General features: G+C 36.8%; 1 protein-coding gene across 1 annotated transcript; it reads left to right on the forward strand.

The window, feature by feature from the left end:
* Positions 1 to 583: 583 nt before the first annotated feature.
* On the forward strand, positions 584 to 20790 carry LOC103723453 (UDP-rhamnose/UDP-galactose transporter 6-like). Its single transcript, XM_008814362.4, has 6 exons — positions 584 to 1103; positions 5571 to 5780; positions 18410 to 18594; positions 18682 to 18882; positions 19681 to 19842; positions 20053 to 20790. Exons 2-6 carry the CDS (start codon positions 5651 to 5653, stop codon positions 20380 to 20382), a joined length of 1008 nt encoding a protein of 335 aa, XP_008812584.1. The 5' UTR covers positions 584 to 1103; positions 5571 to 5650; the 3' UTR covers positions 20383 to 20790.
* The last annotated feature ends 264 nt before the right edge of the window (positions 20791 to 21054 follow it).

Raw genomic sequence — 21054 nt, forward strand, 5'->3', positions numbered from 1 at the left:
AATTTGGTAAGTAATTTCCCCCACGTGAGCTTCCAATAAAAGATTTTGGTAGCCACCCAAAGCTTCCAAATAAGTTATCAAATAAGTTATACCTGTTATAGATGAACAGGTTAATTGATACGATCTTTCTATTAAACAGATTAAGCACATCGAATTGGGTCACCTCTTTAATATGCCAGATCCAGATTTGAAATTTTCTGAATGATACGAAGCTTTTTGGCAAAAACTCTATTAGAGATGAACATATCTTTAGTAGTAATATAGTAATATAATAACATAACATTATAATAATGTAATAATATCATATAATATATTATAATATCATTTAATAATAATTATTATAATATAATATGGTATAACTAATATAACATAGTATATCGTAATATAATAAATATATGATATTATATTATGTTAAATAATTATATTATATTATGGTAAGACGCCTGGACGGCTGTGATACTTGATTTCGTTAGAACCTATGGAAGAAATTGTATACCGCACGCGTGTACTATGTGGCCGTCCATGCCTGCCAAGAAGAACGGTTCGTTTTAATGTCGCTCAATCATCATGCGTTCATCTTGGTGCATCGCTGCACAAACAAACCGCTGTGAGTTGTGCGGTATTTACGGCCTCGTGGTGCACGCCGTGCATGCTATAATTTCTCCCAATACGGAGCCGAAATCCTCCCGAGCCCTCATCTCCATCGTGCCCGACGCTCTCCTCCGCCTCTCTGCCGCAATCCGCTCCTTTCCGCCCAGATCCGCCGGTCTCCTCCGAGCTTCGCCCCGGCCCGCCGCTGATCTTCGCTCCCCTCCGCTGTTCTCCACCACTCTCCGCGGGTCTCCACCCCTCTTCTCTGATCCGCCCTTCTCCTCGGCCTCCGATCTGCGCCATCGAAGGTCACTCCGCCGATCGGCCTCCGATCTGCCCCACCAAAAGTCACGCCGCCTATCGGCCTCTCAACTCGGCCATCACAGCCTTAATCGACGGCCGGAGCTTCCCCTTTTCCGCGATCCACGCTCTCCCACTGTCAAGTCGACCGTCACCACCCCTTCATCGGCCTTTCGGTGCTCCGATTATCGATTACTGCTCTCAGATCTCAGGTTTGGCCTTCTTTTACGTGAACAGAATCAGAAATATATATCTCTGATCTTTCATATTCTCTTCTGTTTATTAAGTTTGGCATCCAGTACTTGTCAGTGGGTCCATGTATTCTTAATCCATCTTTGTTTCCTTCACCTATCATAGATGAAACAGGGGAATCAACTGTCCGGGTAGAGGGAGGGCATCTCCACAACTTCAGTCTTTTTAAAGAGTAGTAGGTAGTTAGTCAATTTCTCTTTTTATAGATGGCATAACCGGGTCGATCCATTTCAGATAGAAATCTGAAGTTGCGGAATTGAGTTGAAAAATATCATCTCGGGCTAGCATATCGATGTCTGTGTGAGTTAAGGGTTAAAAGTAAGGTTATGAGCTCTCTAGCTCACATTTACATGAGATCTATGTGTCTTGAGGAAGATGAGAGGGTGCTGAAACGATGGCAGGCCCTTAATCTTGCATAAAACCTGAAGTGCAAGGAAGGCACAGAATGGGAAAATAGTGGCACTGCAGATGATTTATCGTAAATATGTACAATAAAACAAATGATTTATTAATGCAGCGAGTGTCTTTTATCATCTTGCGAACAAATGCCATGAAGAGAATTCTGTCCTTGATGCAAATGCATGGCAGGATTAAAAAAATTAGTCAAAGTTTTTGTTCATGGATATTATGTCTGATCCATAAGTTGTGATCCCATAAGTTGCAAATTTGGATCGCATGATCTTTTTATCCCATAGGATAAAAGTCTTGGATAGCCAAACATGTATTTATTTGGGACCGACTAATCCACTCTACCCTAAACAGAACTGAACAAGTCTTAATTCACTTAGGATTACAATGGATTGACCTCTTAGAAAAAAGAATTGACTTAAGGCATCATGAATGAGTTGGTCGAGCCCTTTTGGTGGCTAGTTTTTGACTATAATCAGCAAGATGCCATCCTTACGATTTTTTCCCCTCTTTTTTTTGCTTTTCTCTTTTCTTTATTTCTTCTTATTTTTTTATTTTTTTTTTTAACTTGGTCCGTCCTTTGCTCCCTCAGACTATGCGAAGATATAAGGGGATCAGCTATGTAACATCTTCAGGTCAAGATTTAAACTATTTTGCTTCATGCCATCATGATTAGAAACTAGCACGGTTCATTCATTGTACATTATCTGCTGACATAGGGCACACATTAAGATGGAAACATGAATCAAATTATCATATGAATGGCACACCAAGATACATTAGGAAACTAATCACTTAAGAACAGCCATATTTCACATGTATGACGAACAAATAAAAGATCTCTTTCCAAGCAGTTCATGTTAGGTCAGAAATTCAGCATAATGTTAATTTACTCAATAAGTAAATGAGTTGAACATGAACTAGACTCTTGAGCTTGAAAATAAGGAAGCTGAACACTAGTAATGTTTAGATCACTTGTGTTCAGCTTGATGTCAATTAATATTTATATAAGTATATAATGTAATATAGAATTTACTTGATTTGCAATTAGTGTTTTTTTCCTGATTTTTGCTAAATACTAACAAATTCTCTGTAAAGGAAGATATTTCTCAATTTGATGGCTGTAGTCCTTGCTTTTATATACTCACTGGAGCCACTAGATTGGGAACTAATGGATTAAATTGTTGAGGGTTTTACTAAAATTGTTGCTTTAACTTTCTTTTCTTTTTTTTACTTTGTGTCCCAAAATCCCTAATCCTTCTCCTAGTCTCTTCTCTTTCCTTCTCCATTTTCTTTCCCAAGTGATAGAACCGTAGCATCTAAGTCTTCCTTTGCATTGGTCCCCTAGAACTTTTGAAATAGGATTCCTGATTTTGCCTCCTCCTTATCTCGTTAGTTGCAATGGTGATGTCATGAGGTCGTATGGTCATCCTCGATATCTTTGATTGAGGGCTTTATCTTTGGGAAGGCCAGTGTTCTTAAAATTTGTGGCTGAAAGATTGATCCAGACCATCATAACATGACAACAATCCTCTCTTTATCCTCCTCTCCACCCATGCCATGGCTGTTGAAAGATCATCTTCCTCCAGTCTAAGAACTCTTATCAAATTTTGGCTAGTTCAACAAATCATGACATTCATGTTCTTGTGGCGGACATAGGAGTGTTCCAATTCAAAAGCATAGAAAGTCTGCCTTTTTGTTTGTTAATTCTAATAACATTGTTCAATCTTTCTTTACCAGCTTAGGCTTTGCAGGTCAGTTGGTTAGTTAACATCACATGGTATCAGAGCTCAGATTTCTGGAGGTCATTAGTTCAAATCCCCTCCATTTCAGTAATGTATCCCTAGTATCAGTTATTCTGATTACGTTCTATCTTGACTTAGTTGTCCCTCCACGTGCTTGGTTTAAGCTATACGTCAGGGGGTGGGGGGGTGGGGTGTAAGCCTGATATACAATGCAGACCCTTTCCTTGTCAACGTAATCTTTTGGGGTCAATTGGTTAGTTAATAGTCCTACCTACTCATCGGTAATAAGTGCATTTCTCCCCCCCATCACCTAACTAGATCTGTCTACTTGATCTTGAACTAAATTGAAAAGAAATGAGCTAGGCTTAAACCAAAATCTTCCTAGCTCATGATGAGGATCCCATTTCAATTAGGCAATGTAGGATTTCAAGCCGAATTTGAACTAGCCCTAGCTAACTAGCTAGCTCGTGTTCGTCTTATTTACCTTCCTATTTGTATGTCACTGCTAGAGATGGAGCGGAGGTGGTTGATAATGGGAGGTGGAATGAGGCATTATCTTCAAGACATGGTGATTCTCCTTAGGATTAGCATTCTTCATTTAGAGAGATCTTTGTGGATTGGGGGGTGAGGGGTGGCTTATTATTCTTAGATTAGACCCACCAAATCACCTATCAGATATCTATAAGATTGGAGATTAATCCAAAAAGACAACTCAATTGTATCTTTCTAATTGTTTGACTAGTCCACCATCATGTCAAATTCTTATTACCATTCCAAATGTCAAAGGAAAAGCTCATTGGCGGAAATATTGGTCAAATTAAAAGTGCACTACCACCCTTGAAAATGAATGTCCATTGAGGCGCTAAGTGCTATTTAGCATCATTTTAGGTGACATGCTTTTGAGACTTGCATCCTAGATTTTAAGGCATCCATAATTTATTCCATGCATCAATATGTTAAGAAAATTATACTTGATCAATCACGTACCAAATTATGAATCTATTGAGATTAAGAATGACTTGACCTATGCTAAGCATCAAATTCATACTAGAGATTGAAAAGAACATACATGGAAGACACGATAATTCCTTTTGGCAAGATTTTATGATGTCATAATTTCTCAAAAGAAGCAAGTTGAGACCCTTTAACATCTTTGTTTGGATCTTTTGAGAAGTTAGAATGGTATATATAGGAGCCTTGCTTCCTAGATTCGCAAGCATCTGTAATGTATTATATACATTCTATGTAGGAGAACATACCTCTGACCTAGTTATTTCAGGTAAAAAAAGATTTCTCCTAATCTAATTTCATGATCAAATAAAATATAAGTACTCCTCCATATCGTACAATAGTTGATGAACCTCCTGTGTCCTGCTTCCAGCAAACAAGAAATAACAAGTACCACAATCTCCTGAGGAAGCAATACTGCTGCAAGTGTTAGCAGGGGATGATCATCGCAAAGACACTTTGAGTTGATTAGGATGTGAGGATTATGTTCCATGTATTGATCAGCGAATTTGAAAGGGGCAGTTATTTTCTTCCAAATGTGATAGTTATAATTACTATAACTATTGATAGATATGGAGTGTGTGTCAAACTTCATGTGATGTAGGCCTTTGAGTAAGTTATGGGATTTTATATCAGAGTGCATTATTTTAAAAGATCAGACAGAACATTATTTGAGAATGTTCTGTTTATGCAATACTAGACATTTTGATTCACAGGGATCAGGTGGTGGATTGTACGAGTTAGGAAGCTGAAGTTTTTTTTGTTGATTTACGTTTTGCGACTTACAACCCTCTTATTTCAGGATTGGCTTATATTTCACCATAGACAGGTCTCTCCTTAGATTTATTGGCTTAAAAAATGGTTTAAAGTGTACTTAATATTGCCCCTGTGCATTGTTGAGATGCATCATCTGGTTGCAGTGGTATCCTGCTGCTTGAGTTGACTTGCCTGGTTGTATGCATTCTCTTGTGTGAGCTTCCTTTGGATGGGTTTGCTTGGTAGGAAAAGGCTACAAACTTTCAATTTACATTTCCTCTGTGTATATACAAATTGAAATTATGAAATTTTGGGTTTTCTAACATCTATGTTTAATATAATGCAATATATCGAGTAAGTATCATTCAGTGATTGCCTGCCCAAAATTTTCCCTGCATTTGATATTGTAGGCCTTTCTTCTACATGTTCCATCTATTCATGTGCAATCATGTATTCTCAGTTTTTGATTAGCATCTATTTACCATATAATACTGTGGTTTTCTGATGTAGAGGCTTTGCTGTCGATATGGAAGCTGGAGTTTGGAGATTTGTAGGATAAGTAGAAAAAGAAGCAAAGACAGATAGAAAATATGGCACCTTCCAGCAAGGCAAATAAAAAGGCAGCATTAGATACTGGTGCATGGCTGTTCAATGTTGTGACCTCCGTTGGAATCATTATGGTGAACAAGGCCCTAATGGCCACATATGGCTTCAGTTTTGGTAAACAATCAGAGTTCCTAAGCTCTTATCCATGCCTTTTGCATTATATTTAAACCATCATGCGAAGTAGTTAAATTACTTTATGATAGATAGTTATGCAGCATGCAAATGGGCAAGCAGATAAGCTCAGAAAAAGTATGGTTCTTCGAAGTTTTTGAGGCGCAATTCATATTGAATAGAACTTTTTGATGAATTATATCTCTTAATAAATTATTGGAGATTTGTATGTTGATCATATATACATATATTAGTTTGAAAATGAACTTTAGTTTACTAAAGATGTTGATTTTTGATATGAATAGTTAACATGATATAATTCCTTTTATTGCCAAATCTTTTGATTTACATGCCATTTTTAACAAATTCGTTTTTATTTAGAAGCTAGACTAGTAATTATCTGTATATTCTTGTTTCTTTTGATTCTATATAGTTGCAAATTTACAGTGGAGAGGATTGCATAGGGGATTCATATCTATACATGAAACTGATGCAGGACAACTTGGGGTTGTCCTGTTTTTGTGTTCGTGGACCTAGCAGGTTAAGAAGTTGCGGGTTTTGTTACCTTTTTATGCTTGCTATCCTGTTTAAGAAGACGGGGAAGAAGTGAACAATTTAGGGAATCAAAGGTAAAAAGGTAGGCTTTCTAGGTACGTCAAGGGTTTAGGGAATAGATTTTGTTGTTAGGAAGAGGGTTCCTAGGTTTTTGAGGTTAAAGCTAGGGGTTCAATGTTGACATAAGATCAACTGTCAGGCAGCAAAGATTTTTGCAGGTTAAAGAGAGGAGATTTGAATGAAGAAAGAAGAAAGTAAAGCAAATAGATAGGGAAGGGAGAATAGAGAAGAAGGTACTAGGGAACGTGGGGGGGGGGGGGGGGGGAGGAAGTCAGGAGCGAGAAAGACAGTAAGAGAGGAGACAAGAGAGAGAACACTTCTTACTCAATAACTCAACTTATACCATATAACTCATCTCCTTTTACTACCCATTCATTATATTTATAGCCTACCTTGACTTCAGGACCTAATAAAATAGAAATAGATAGCTTGGAGATGAAATAACTTGACATCTTGGCTGCGAAGTAGCCCAATATATTAAAAAAACAAGTAACCTGGAATCTAAGCCACTGCCAAGTCAAGTAACTTCAGCGCCAAATAATCTATTATAACTTTAAATAAATATACTTATTTTATGATCAAATCTGGACCATTCACAATTCAAGGGTGATTGAAGAATTTACTGAAGCAGGACAAGAGCCTACAATGCCTTTCCATGTTCTTGATCAAGCAACAGGAGCCCTCCATCTTTTGGAGCTCCCTTGCTGCATCAAAAACATTACGAAATTAGTAGTAGGAAGCATCTATACGAAGTTACGAACTATTGGGCTGCATTTGGGAAGATGCTGTTAAATTTATTATGCTCTTTGATCTGGACTCAACTTGTGAATTATCCATCAACAACATTAGATGGACCTGAATCAACCAGAATTTTTTTGGACATGTGGATCAGGTCCATTCTTAATATTTGAACATTTTAGACAGTGGGTTTTCCTTTGCATTGAGGTTGCATGATTTCCTACTTGGATCAATCTAACCTAGTTAAGATTAAAAATAGTTCTAGAGTGGTTTTGTCAGTAGTCGAGCTTGTCCTAATTTGATGCTTTGTGCCTACATAATCCATTCCTTTCATTTATCCCCACTTCCCCATCTCTCATAACCTGGCATTGCTGCCCCCTCCCCTCTCACCTCCCACAGCTCTTCTCTTTCTCATCTTTCTCTTCCATGTTTATCTTCCTCTGTTCTTTAACCTCCACCTATTTGTGTTCTCTCCCCTTGTTTGCGCTTCTTCCTCTTCCTCCTTGCTTATCCTTGTTAGTGCAATGCTTTCTTTCCTTTATGGTTCCTACTCTCCTCGATCTATGGCTTTGCTCCCCCTCCACTCCCACCTCTACCCTCCTTCCCTCCCTTAGGGCTGCATGTGGGTCAGGTTGGATTGGAGTTTGACACAGTCCAAACCAATCCATGTCTGAATTTGGTAATAAAATTGAATCCAAGCCTGATTCATTTTAACTTGAGCTGTGTTGGATCTGGCTTAAGATTTATGTTAGTGTCATTTGGTTTTGGGTTGAATCATGCCAACAATGAATTGAATAAAATGTAGATAAATTGGTTAACTATATGATCTGAATAAATTATGCATGGAAACAACAATTCAACATGAGACATCACCAACAACCCATTCTGCATAAGATTGATTAGCAAGCAGGTAGAAATTATCATCATCAACATAAGTTGATGTTTAACTTAATAGAAACTATTACTAAAAGCAAATTAATCTTTAATTTTGAGGAGGGCTGTGAAAAATTTAGTCTAATAGTTTTGAGTTGATTTGGACAAGGATAGGTTCATTTGATGATTAATATTTGATTCATATTTCAAATGGGTCATATTTTTTGATCTAATTCTAATCAAAATGACTTTGTTTTGGATTGCGTTGGGCCATTTTGGTCAGTTTCCGATTAGAAGTGGATTATTCAAATGTACTTGCAGCACTACCCTTCGCTTTGACCTTCACCCTTCTCTTCTTAAATGCCACTTGCAGTTCTTTTTTCCATGTTTCCTTTAGCGTCCACCTTGTCCTCCAACTTTTCACCTTTATAGTTTACTTTGATATTCTTACTCCTTTTTTTTCCCTCTCTAGAAGTTGCATCACTGTACTTGTATTGCATTAAGTTTTGATTATGTTGGAGCTCCCTGAGCTCCCAGACTGGATTCAGTCATTGAACATACAAAATTTTATGTAAACTTGAAGCTAAGGTCTGCAATCTCGCTATCGGAAACTATATCAATCAAGTGCAAGTACGTTATGGTACCAAGACGAAATGTACTAACACTTGGTATGCAGATGCATATCAATTTGATATTGATTCACGATTTTTTGGCATTTTTTATTTTAAAGATTATTTGAAGGTTTATGGATCTTTAAATTACCAATGTAAGGATGTTTTAAAGAGACTATATGATTGCTTCATAGATGTAATTGTAATAATTAAACATAGACAATGCATATTTTTGAGCTTGAAAATATATATAGCAAATTGATGTAAACTACAAAATACATACCAACATCTATCTCCTTGTGGAGTGTCTATGCTGCTTATAGATATGGGATCTTGTTCATGTTCAGGGCCTTTGGACATGACTTGAATCCAGATGCTATGGGTGCCTGCCCCTGCATCTGATAATCTAAGTCTCTTGGATAGCTACCTTGATACTAATTCTCTGTTTGATACTGTGTTGCCATCGTACTCCTATTTGAAGGAAGATTGCAGTAGCGAAATCTGACCCATAGTTTGGCTGAGACTATGGAGGCCACCTAAATGTAATATCTTAGATGAAGGATATGCACTGGGATTATATCTTGGTTGTGCATGGTAGCATTCAGGATAGAATGAGGATCTGGATGAGGATCCAGATACATCCAAGGACCGTACTTGTGCTCTATATCATCAGTTGTAGTAGTACTATTTTCTTTACTACCTGAGGGGTCCATCACCTATATGCTACCATATTGTCGTGAGCCTTATAACATGCATCATAGTCTGTATGTTGCATGGCATGATTGAAATGCAATGTCAGTGCATCGACTTAGATCAGGTGGCTTAGTCATATGCACCCCCACCATGCCCACTACTACCTTCATGACCATCAGATGCATCATTGCTTCAATTGTCATTAGTGTCATCACTCATACTGCAAGATGATCTAGAAACTGGTCATTTGAAGGCTTAGTGATCTTAGAATCCAAGTGAATGAGCTCCTTATCAACCCTCTCCAATTGATGTATAACTTTCTTCTATTTTCTTTCCTTTTCTTTCCTGCTCTAAGAAACTGCTTTCTTTCCCTGATTGCCACTGCTTGTTTGGTTCTGCTAGATAGCTCAACTTAGCCCACCACCTTGACTGGCCCTACCTTCTTGACTGGAGCAGGTGCCATAGTGAACTCGCTTTAGCATCTCCCTGTTATATTTCTAAGTGGATGTTTCAAAGATAGAGCCTTATGTTCCCAATCGGCTACCAGTGGTCTCCATGGTTGCTTTTGTTGTTGGGAATCGACTGATTGTGATCGTGGTATGTATTGCTTTGCTTGTTATTCTGCATTTGTCCAGCCAGCTTTGCTATGACATGATCTAGTCCAAGAGACAGTCCTAGCTCATCAAACTTTGGCTGTTGCTACTGGTCCTCAGGCTAACTAATCATGGAATCCTCATCATCATATACCAAGTTATTATGAAGTGGGTCATTGTATTTCAACTCCACCTCATGGATGTACTTCAATCTGAGCCATAGTTTGTAGTTCATTTATACCAAATCATTCAATCTCTTCTATGCTAAGCAGTTCCTTTGTTTACAATGTATTAAGAGGATATTGTCTGCAAGAGGATCTGAATTGCTAACATTTTGAGGTTTTTAGATGATAGCCCAAAATAGAATCACCATTTAGCTGCAAATGCAATCAAGTGAATATTAGACATTTGCACCTCTAATGGTGCTGACACAAAGTCAATACATCTTTCTCCAAAGTCCAACCCTTGTCATTATCCTTATCCTTCTTCCTTCTTGAATTCATTTTAGGAAATTTGATAAATACATGTCATAAACCACCTCATTCATCACCATAAATTACACAAACTGGATCTTGCAATGTTGCCGGTCTGAAACTTGATATATTTAAACCTCTTGGATAACATAAAATAGCTTATAGGTAGCATCACATGAGTGATGATGCACCTTGCTCCTGTTGGCAAAGAATTTATGCAGGTATCATAGGTCAAAATAATTGCAGAGGAGTTTGCTTAGGCTTAAACTTTGAGGAGCTGAGAATGTGTTGAACAATATGTTCTTACGATTCCTTTTTATTCTTGTGTTGATCTTTATGAATTTCTTTTGGATTTACAAACAAATTACACTAGGAGTGAAATGGATTGGATAATATCTGTTTAAAATTATTTTGTATACAGACTTTAGTGGCCGTCTAATATCCATATTTGTAGGTGTATCCATCAGAGATACAGATTTGCATACACAAATATCATATTCTTATCCAGAGTTCCTTTCATCCCTATTTAGTCTCATAATTTCTTCCATTTTCAAGCGACAGCATCAATATATTTACAATATAATTTTTTTTTTATACAATCATATCTTAAATATGGTTGATTTCATCCTTAACAGGCAGCCATTAAACCCAAAGTCTGTATTCAGAATGTTTTTAGGATCAACTAAAGAATTGTGTTTAAGTGGATGCAATTTTTTCTTTGTTGTTTTTTGCATGACCTTCTATTTCTTTTAGATAAGAAATAAAAGAGAGCTGGGAGGCTTGTATACTAGAGTTGAGTTATTAAAAATATAAAGATGAAAAATATCCTAGCAAAAAATTCTATAGTAGCCTATTTGTATCAGCATCCGTATCTGTATTTTAATAGTCGATTAGTATCCCTATCCGTATGAGAAAGATTTGGATACAAATTATAACATCCAATTAATATCCGTGTCTTTATTTTTTTGGGTACATGTCCTTATCTATACTTGCCCAATAAAAACAGATATGGATATGCCTTTTCTTTTTTCCACTCGTATGTTATTCAGGTTTAGGCTTTCAGCCTAAATTACATGTTTGGTCTGGTCGGCTTCAAGAACCTGCACCTTTTTAAATGATTTGGATAAGAACTAACCAATCTAGACCTGTTTAAAAACCAGATATGGTCAAGTAAAAAATATAACATTTTTTCTCTTTTTGAAAGAAGTCAGACTTCAAACTTGTACATCCACAGGTCTGAATAAATGTCTTGCTTCAAGCCTAAGCAGGCTATGCTTAGGTTAGGTATTGGATTATTTGTCCCATTTGCAAGACTAGTCAGTCATTACATAATGAGTTATTCTACAACCCATGTAGGAATCAATTGTTGCCAAGTAGCCTAGGAGATCCCAGTCAACAAACCTGTCTATTACCCATGTAGTTGTCCAAACAACTGGATGATCCCCCACGCAGTTTAGTGCAAAGCTTCTCAATTTAATTTTATTCAATTACTTCACCTATATTTGTAGATTATGATGAGCTAATATTTAATCATGCCTTAAAGCATATATAATGGATATTATTGGACAAATACTTATTAGAAATGATACACACTTTAAAATCAATTTATAGTTTATCTTCTTTAGAAAGGTAAGAGTTTTGAATTCTTAGAATACCTTTTGGTTTTGTTTGTCAATTTTTCCCCTTCGGTCCACTAAACTTACCTCACTGCCTGCCATTCTTCTTCACAGTTTCGGTTTTCTAATATTTCTCACTTGCTCTATTTCATGCCCCTTATCTTTAATATGGATTGCTCGAAGAGGGCATTATGCACCTAGCAATTATGTGGGTTGATGAGAATAGTTAGTCTCCCACAATTTCTTTGCAAGCTTTCCTATTAAAATAAATTTTCATACTTAAAATAGACTACATTACTGTGAGACGCATGGCTTTGTGATTATTGGGTTGCTAAAATCATGGGATTCCATATAGAAAAAAAATCAAAAGAATGAAAGTTTTGGCGATCTTTTGACATATGCTGGATTGCCATGGTTCCACTTGCATCCCCTATGGCATTTTGCGCTGGCCATGTTTATACATGAGAGAAGGAAACAAAGGTTAGAGGAGGTAAAATGAAGAGAAAGATGGGAGAAAAGTAGAGATTCCAACCTCATATACAAAATTCTCACCTAAAAGATTATTGGAAAAGACAGAGAGAATAAACAAGAGTAAGAAGGAAGGGGAAAGAGGGAGGAAGAGTTGGAGTGAAAATCTTGATATTCTGACATGCTTGTATCTTAGAGTGGTTACTTGCAAGACCCAAATCGATTGGCTCTCTCGCCCCCCCGCTCCCTTAATCCCCTGTTTCATTCCTTTTATTGGGTTCTAAGACTTGGTGTAGCAATATGTGAATGGATAACATCTTCATATGTATGTTGATAAGTTTTATCTATGTTAAATCATGTCCTTTAATTTTTATAGACTTATTTCCTTTCAGTGAATCCAACAAAAGTTAAATACTCGTTCGTTGCTAGGTAAGCAGAATATATATTTTAAGTTTTTTTTAAACTCCCACATGCATGCACATGCTGTTATTTGTATATCCAATATAAAATTCGTAAATTAATCATAAATGGAATTGGTCCAACTTTGTAGGGGCTGCGATGACAACTTTGTTTCTTGCTAGATTAAAAGTCAATTTATTAAAAATGGTGTTACAAGGAAATACCTTTATACACGGACACATATACATACATATGTACTTACACGTGTACATATTTGGTACATGCATATATGCATTCATATGCACATATATACACACACAGACATATGTACGTGATGTATGTGTTTTGTTTTGTATGTCTATATTGGTGGTCTAGGCAAGGGTTGCCTAGGTGTCCATTTACTACCTAGGTGTTACTAGAGACCCAAGCAATCACCTATAACAATGATTTATCATTGCAAATAGCCTACATGGCCCTAGATGATAGACCTATTGGTGAGGCACCCAATAGATCATCCACGTGACTTCGGCAAAAGTTGGTCAATTTTGGTTCAAAGAAAATATATATTTTCAGTTACTTTGAATAAGCCTATGTTTTAAGGTGCCTCAAGGCATACATGTGAAAAATATTGTATAACAACTCATTAACATTTAACACTTCTTTCCAGATATATTGTAATTTCATTGCATTATCTTCAATAATTCTACCAAAGTCAAAACAATAAATAGAATTATAACGTATTACTGTTGTCTTAGCTCAAATGGTTGAGATTGTTGCACTTGTCATCATACTTGTTAAAGGGTGGAACATGGATCTAGATTTTTGAGTGAAATATCTTTTGGCATCACTTTTTTTAACACCTCAATTTTTGCTTTTGTTTTGTTTAATACAATTTGATCTCCTCTTATATCCAATTTGATGTACCTAACTCCATGAGAATCCATGCACTATATAGATATGGGCACTACAAGGAAATTACATGATATACACATATATAATATTAACTTACATGTATATATGTGTATACATAGGGGGATAAACAAGCCAAACACAAGAGAGCTGGGCATTTCTCGAGCTTGGCTCAAAATAATAGAGCATCGGTTTAAGCTTGGCTCGTGCTAAGAAAGCCTAGTTCAAGATACGCTTATCAATTAGTGGGCTAGCTCAAGCTTCCAAAGTAAATTAAGCCTGATCTTAAGCTTGCTCAACTCAATTAAAATTGACAATGACTGGTCATCGGTGGAGGGAGGGGAGAAAGGTATAGGAGTGGGAGATATGAGATTTGAAAGTGAGAAGCTAGTGAGGAGGGACAGCATTGACTTCATCCTTAGTCTTGATGGTGTCTTTGAGTTGATGGATACAGAATCCATGGTTGGTAAGGGGGCTGAGGAGGATGAGAAGGGAAGGGAGATCTGAAAGGGGGTAGAGGAGGAGGGGAGGGAAATTTAGGTGAGGGGGCAACAGAGGAAGAGAAGGGGAAGGCACAGTGGTGGAGGAGAGTTGATAACAAAGTTGGAGGTGGTGCTTGGACAGAAAAGGGGGTTGTGAGTGGATCTTGAAAGCCTTAGGGCTTCTCAAGTTAGAATAGGAAAATATCAATAGTTGGATCTTAATTTAATGGTTAAATAATAATGAAGTGATTCAACCATTGGATTAAGATCTGACGGCTAATTATCTAAAACACATTATAATATATGTACACACAAAAACATTATATTTTGAGCTATGTTGAGCTAAATTTGAACTAGCTATACTTGGCTCGATTTCGGTTCATTTATTTTTTGAGCTCAAAAATCTAGCTCGAGCTTGGCTTGTTTATTGATTGGGCTAGCTGATTTCGAGTTGAACAAGCGCTAGTTTCCAAATAGCTTGTTCATTGGACAACCTTGTGTATACATATGCTTGTATCATGTATGTATTGACATCACGACTATATGTATATGCCCATATATATGTAATTATATGTGCACAGCTTGTATCTCACACGTGCCACAGATGTGCTTTTCAAGAAGAGGGGAATAGATGAGAACAAACGAGATTTTTCTCTTAGTCTTGGGTTTTTAGGCTACGAGTCCAAAGGCACGCAGGCCCCGAAGTCTTGGAGGCTTCATTGTTTGGGAGTCTAGCTTTGCATGGCCAACACAAACTTCTTTTTATATGTAGAGATTATATACCTGTATATATGGTGGTCTGGGTGATGGTAATGGGTGTTCTAGAGCTATCTATTAGTGGTTAACCAAGGTTGATTGCCTAAAAGAATGGTATGCCATTCCTTACTCCTTATTGCTAGTATTGCATCTTTATCTTGTTTGTTTTTTGCTCAAAACCAATGTTTTTTAAAATGTGATATTTAATACAAGAACTGTTTGGTGCAATTAAAGAAGATTAAACATTCAAGATATGTCTATGAGCAATTTAAAAATGTGTAAAGTTAGAACGAGGCAAGGTTGTTCTAGAGAATATGCATTACAGAATATGCATTTGTAGGGTTGAACATTTGTCCATTTTAATGCATGCTACTTCCTTGCCTAGTATCACATGGTTATCATGAGTTGCTTGGAAATGGCTAATATGAAAATGATATAGGATAATCTAATACTTGTATAAGTTGTTGCAGCGGATGAATGGTTACCGATGGTTAACAAAAGTGTTTGGGATCTCATGCTTGCCATCCATTTTCAGACAAGCAAGGTGATAAGTTTAGCATAGCATATTGAACTTGAACAGCTTCTAGCCTCATCTTAGCACAAAGTTTTTATGTTTCGGCCAAAATGATCCATTTTGTCCAAGATTGAATTGAAAAGTACCCATGGCTTCAGGTTTCAGACTATTTTGGTAGTTTTACCTAGTTTTGGCTGAAATGGATTGATGTAATCCGATTTTGGTCGTTTTGGCTCATTTCATCTGAAACACAGTGATATTTATCATTATGATATCATGACGTTTTTATTTATATAAGTTCAAAAGCTATATATTTTCAACTTTAAATGATTTTTCTTTCTTTTTCTTACGTTAGAGAATATATAATTAACATTTGATGTGCCAAGGCCTTTGGAAATGCCCTGGTTATAGTACTTTACAAAGAGTCATGTGAACAACTCAATACAAGACATTTAAGGGGAATAACATCCTTCTTTTATATAAAATAAATACAACATTCTATAGCTACAGACTTTTTATTGGATAAACATGTAACCTCAAAAGTATGAGAAAAAATGCCCAGATTCAATATATTTTGATTTCTGAAAGAAAAGATAAGAGTTGAATGCACTGGGCAATAAAATCCTTCATAATTGCTAAATATATGAAATTTGAATAACTGAAATTTAGAAGTAAAAATGTGTTCTCAGTACAAAATATTACTATACTTGATAAATAATATGCCATATTATCTTCAGCCTAAAGTAATGAAACTACATAATCAAAGAACCTACGCAAATTTCCTAAAATATCGTATAGTAACTTTTTTTGGCTTCTTTTATTTTTCTTCAAATTTTCATTTGTTGAATTTTTCTTGATCTTTTGACTGAATTTGAAACTTGGAGCAAAACATTGGATTCCACCAAAACTGCCGAAGCCAAAACTCCATTGAGCGGGCGGAAGAGATACAGAGTTTTCAAACCTTGTTTTGTATCGAATTTTTAAGACAACCAGTAGGTTCATTTAACTTATCCTGAAAATGGATTTGCCTACATGAGCATAGACCTTAGTAGCTGGAATCTTTTACCTAGGCAATGCACTTGCTTCAGAATGTTCCTGGCTTGCGCCTGCTTTCTAAGTGCTTTCTTACTGTAAGTATTTTTAGAGTATCTGCTTCCTTGCACTTGCTCCTACAGTTGCCCCCTAACCTGCTTCCCGGCTATAGCAGCTAAGCTATCGACGATCAATTTAGATCATTGCAGAACTCCTACAATTCATCATCATTAAGAGATGAAACTGATAAAAGTGATTTTACACTTATGGCTTGGTTGCCATGGAGTGATTAGGCCTTTCAGAAGAAATCACTAGGTGTAAGGTGATCTTTAGAAGAGTTGTGGATGTTTTTTCTGAACATGAATATGCCAATCGAATTATCTTATCTGGGTCCTTGTATCCTGACTCCAGTGGCGGTCTTTCTGGGGAAAAAAATCTTCCAGTGTTCGCCCCATTGTCATGTTAAAAAAACTATGAAGTCTCAATGTTTGACTGATGAAGAACAGAGCACTGTGGTGAAACCATTGCCATGTCTTCCGAGAGGCCAATGACCTTGTTGACTAGTTGGTGGTTATAGCTGCTAGAACTGCAAAATCTCATTTTTGGCACTTGTTAGATGAACTAGCAAGACAAATGTGGAGCAGGTACCGGAGGCTGTGTTTTTGCTGGACTAGTGTAATGGTGTTGGCTCTCCCTTTTTGCACTATGAAAAAGGAAGAAAAAATGAATAACATGCTTTCCATTACAACAAAGTTGCAAGTGTGCATGACCGTATGTGGACAATTTTATTGTTTAGAAACAACTCGGTATCCGTAGTCTTCATGTTGTGCTTATTGGTCTGACATGATATTCTAATGAATAAATTTTCTCAAATTATGTCATCTTCATTAACTGCTACTATTCAAATTTCTGTTATTATCATGATGTCCAGCAGTGAATGTTGCTTTTCAGTGGATGCTTGTTGGCTATATGGCCAGTCCCCCCTTGAGTGAAAATTTTGGGTTTGTTTTTTTCCTTGATCAGTGATAAAACTAATTTGTGAGGATTTGCAGAAGATTAATTAATGTCTAGCACTAACTGCAATTATGTTGTCTGAAGGATAAGTTGGGCTCTTCCATTGGAAAATGGTAGATTGGGAATGTCATCTTGCATGCTTTGCATCCAGATTGCATCTAACGTGTCTGGGCATTCTCTGCCCGATAAAGCACCAGACTGTATAGCGGGACTAATAAATTGTGTGTGTATTTGATGACTGAGTAGTTTGCTGCTGCAAGTTATTTAAGACTGAATGAAAGGTTGCTGAAAATACATTAGGAGGGGTGAATCTGACATAACTTTCCAAAATCAAATATCTAAAACACTGTTATGCAACGCTATATCCTCAGTTCTTAGGATATCCCATGCATATATTTGTTACTAATTTCGTAAAAGCGACAGTTTGGGCATGTAACCTCATTATTTATGTTATGCTCTGGTGAAATGGTACTATAATCATCTACACTCCTGCAATCATATCTGTCTAATCCTTGATGGTAGTGTATGGTTCTGACTCCCAGTACTAGTTGGTAAAATGTAGTTACTTTATATTGATGTCATTGTTTTCACCTAGCGTCTGTCTATCCATTCTGTCTCTTGGATTTGTTCGGTAATCACTTACCTTGCTGGTTGGAATTGGTTTCCCTAGTAGAGCCCGAGAAACTTGAAAATTTTCAGACTAGTTGCATAACTGTTCATCTGTATTTAATTAAGTAATTCAGTTTGAATTTCCATGCTTCAGAAAAAAACATTTTTCTTGTCCTGACTTCTGGAAGATGTTTGTCTTTAGGGCCTGATGTCATATTTTATTATTTTGTTTTGCAGCTACAACATTAACTGGACTGCATTTTGCCACCACGACTATCATGACCAGCGTACTTAAGTGGCTGGGATATATTCAGGGCTCCCATTTACCATTACAGGAACTTATAAAATTTGTTCTTTTTGCAAATTTATCAATTGTTGGGATGAATGTGAGCTTGATGTGGAATTCTGTGGGGTTTTATCAGGTAAGTCACTGGCCGAATTATGGTTACCTGATTTGGAAATGTGTAAAAATACAAAATTACAAATTGACATAATTGTTTGATTTTCAGATTGCGAAGCTGTGTATGATCCCAGTATCATGTCTTTTAGAAGTTCTATTTGATAAGATCCGTTATTCCAGAGACACAAAGCTTAGCATAGTGGTGGTTCTCATAGGTGTTGCAGTCTGTACTGTTACTGATGTGAGTGTAAATTCTAGAGGTTTGATGGCTGCCATGATAGCAGTCTGGAGCACTGCTTTGCAACAATATGTAAGTGATTAAGCAGATCAAATGATGCACTCATATTTCTGTTAATATGTGTGGAGCTATGCAACATTTTGAATGGATTAATTTTTTTTGAATTGTCCTATCTTTCAATTGTCTTTGATCTCAAAAGTGGCAACACAAGAATATGAATTCAGCATAGGTGGTGCCTATAAGATGTGTAGATAAGTATCTGTCTGTATATGTGCATCTTCTGTACGTGCTTGATACGTAGGACCAGGATTACTTTTCATTCAAGTTGTCATGTATCGTTTTCTTGCATTGATGTGCTTTAAAAGTTAATTATTTGGCCGTAACTATGGTAACTTTTTATGGATATGAACTTGTCTGACAGTTCTGCTATTGTTTAAATGACAATGCAAGAGTTTCAGTTTGATTAACAGATTCCCTGAAGTTCTCCATCTAGTTTTATGCATAGCTGCCTGTGACAATTATACCTGCATATTTAGCTCTGCCATCCTTGAGGATCACTAGTTTCCTTTTATATCACAAACTCGAAAGCAATCATTTGCCTGTGTGTAAATGTTTCTAGTTAAGAGGACCATCTCATATTCAAGTATCTCTGAACATGTCCCAATCTTGTGTGCTGGTATAAGTTTAAAACTATGCTTTTCTTGATGGTTTTTCTTTTACAGTGTACAAGATCCTGATTTCCCTCTGATTCAGTGATGATGCAAAACAATTACAGTCCTTTTAGCTCAAAGTCTAAAAAACTAACAAAGAAGCATTATACCAGATTTTAGAAGTTATAACCTTATTGTTCTGTTGATTTTGCTTCTGTAGTATGTTCATTTTCTTCAACGAAAGTACTCACTTGGATCATTCAACCTCTTGGGCCATACTGCTCCAGCCCAGGCAGCATCACTGCTGATACTAGGGCCTTTCCTGGATTATTGGATGACAAGCAAAAGAGTGGATAAATTTGACTATAATGTTACTGCAGTGGTAAGTACTAAATGATTTATTTATTTGTTTAACCATTGATTGTCAATGCAGGTTCTCCTGGTATTTGTTCTCTAATCTGCATTGCTTGTTTTCCTGCTAATTTCTGTGTCTCTTACTGATATTGTTGCATGCGTTGCATAGTGCTGCATTCCCTTGCACACATTCTTATTATTATGCTGAAGTCATTCACTATTTGATAATTTTCTGTAGTTCTTCATCATATTGTCATGCACCATTGCGGTAGGAACCAACCTTAGTCAATTCATCTGCATCGGAAGATTCACAGCAGTGTCTTTCCAAGTCCTTGGTCACATGAAGACGATCCTTGTCTTAGTTCTGGGTTTCATCTTCTTTGGAAAAGAAGGCCTCAATCTTCATGTAGTTCTTGGTATGATCCTAGCAATTGTAGGAATGATCTGGTATGGAAGTTCATCATCAAAGCCAGGGGGAAAGGAGCGCAGGAGTTATTCCATGCCAAGTGACAAATCCCTGAAGCATGGGGTGTTGTCAGATTCAGGAGAGCTTGATGAGAAGGTGTGAGTAGAGATTTTTCAGTTATCTCTTGTCAGCCCACATATTGAGCATTGAACTGACAAAGCATTGGTAGGGCACTGATTGGCCAGTAATATTTAAAAAGGTCAGAAACATTTTGCTTTTATTTTTTTATAATATTTTTTGTGATTTATTTGGGGAATGCCAACAGAGTCAGTGCAGAAGTTTCTCTTTGCGCACGTCTACAGTAATTTATTTACTTCAACATCATCTTATTTTACAAAAAAATTGAAGGATGTAATTCACGTTTAGTAAAATCTTCTTATGCTTGTCATATTTATCCTGACTGGATGGGCTCTACAAATTTTCACAGCATACAGAATTGTTTGGTTATGATCATTGTAACCTGCCAGTCATTGTTATCTAATGCATGTATTCATTATCCTGTTGATCTAATATTTGATCAAAATCCATTGACTAAGATCAAAAGTGGAAAATACTCTCCTGGCGGTGCAGGGGCCCAGTGGGGGCTGCTACGTAGGGGTGGGCTTGTCCCTTCCTCTCTCTTCCTCTTTTTTCTAGCAAAAAAAAAAAAAATCAAAAGCGGAAGAGAAATGGAAAAACAAAAGATAACTCAATTCAGCCAGCATTACCTTTTCAAACCAAACTATGGAAGCTTCTTGCCAATTTCGCATAGGAACAGGCATCATCCCAACCTCA

This window comes from Phoenix dactylifera, chromosome 8 (genome assembly GCF_009389715.1).
Source record: "Phoenix dactylifera cultivar Barhee BC4 chromosome 8, palm_55x_up_171113_PBpolish2nd_filt_p, whole genome shotgun sequence".
NCBI lineage: Eukaryota > Viridiplantae > Streptophyta > Magnoliopsida > Arecales > Arecaceae > Phoenix > Phoenix dactylifera.

What these genes read in the sequence shown, in the direction of transcription:
- LOC103723453 (XM_008814362.4), top strand. Translation starts at nt 5,651, where the DNA reads ATGGCACCTTCCAGCAAGGCAAATAAAAAGGCAGCATTAGATACTGGT. An exon ending in ATTCTGTGGGGTTTTATCAG is followed by an intron (nt 18,595 to 18,681) that starts GTAAGTCACTGG and finishes TTTGATTTTCAG; the next exon opens with ATTGCGAAGCTGTGTATGAT. An exon ending in GCACTGCTTTGCAACAATAT is followed by an intron (nt 18,883 to 19,680) that starts GTAAGTGATTAA and finishes TTGCTTCTGTAG; the next exon opens with TATGTTCATTTTCTTCAACG.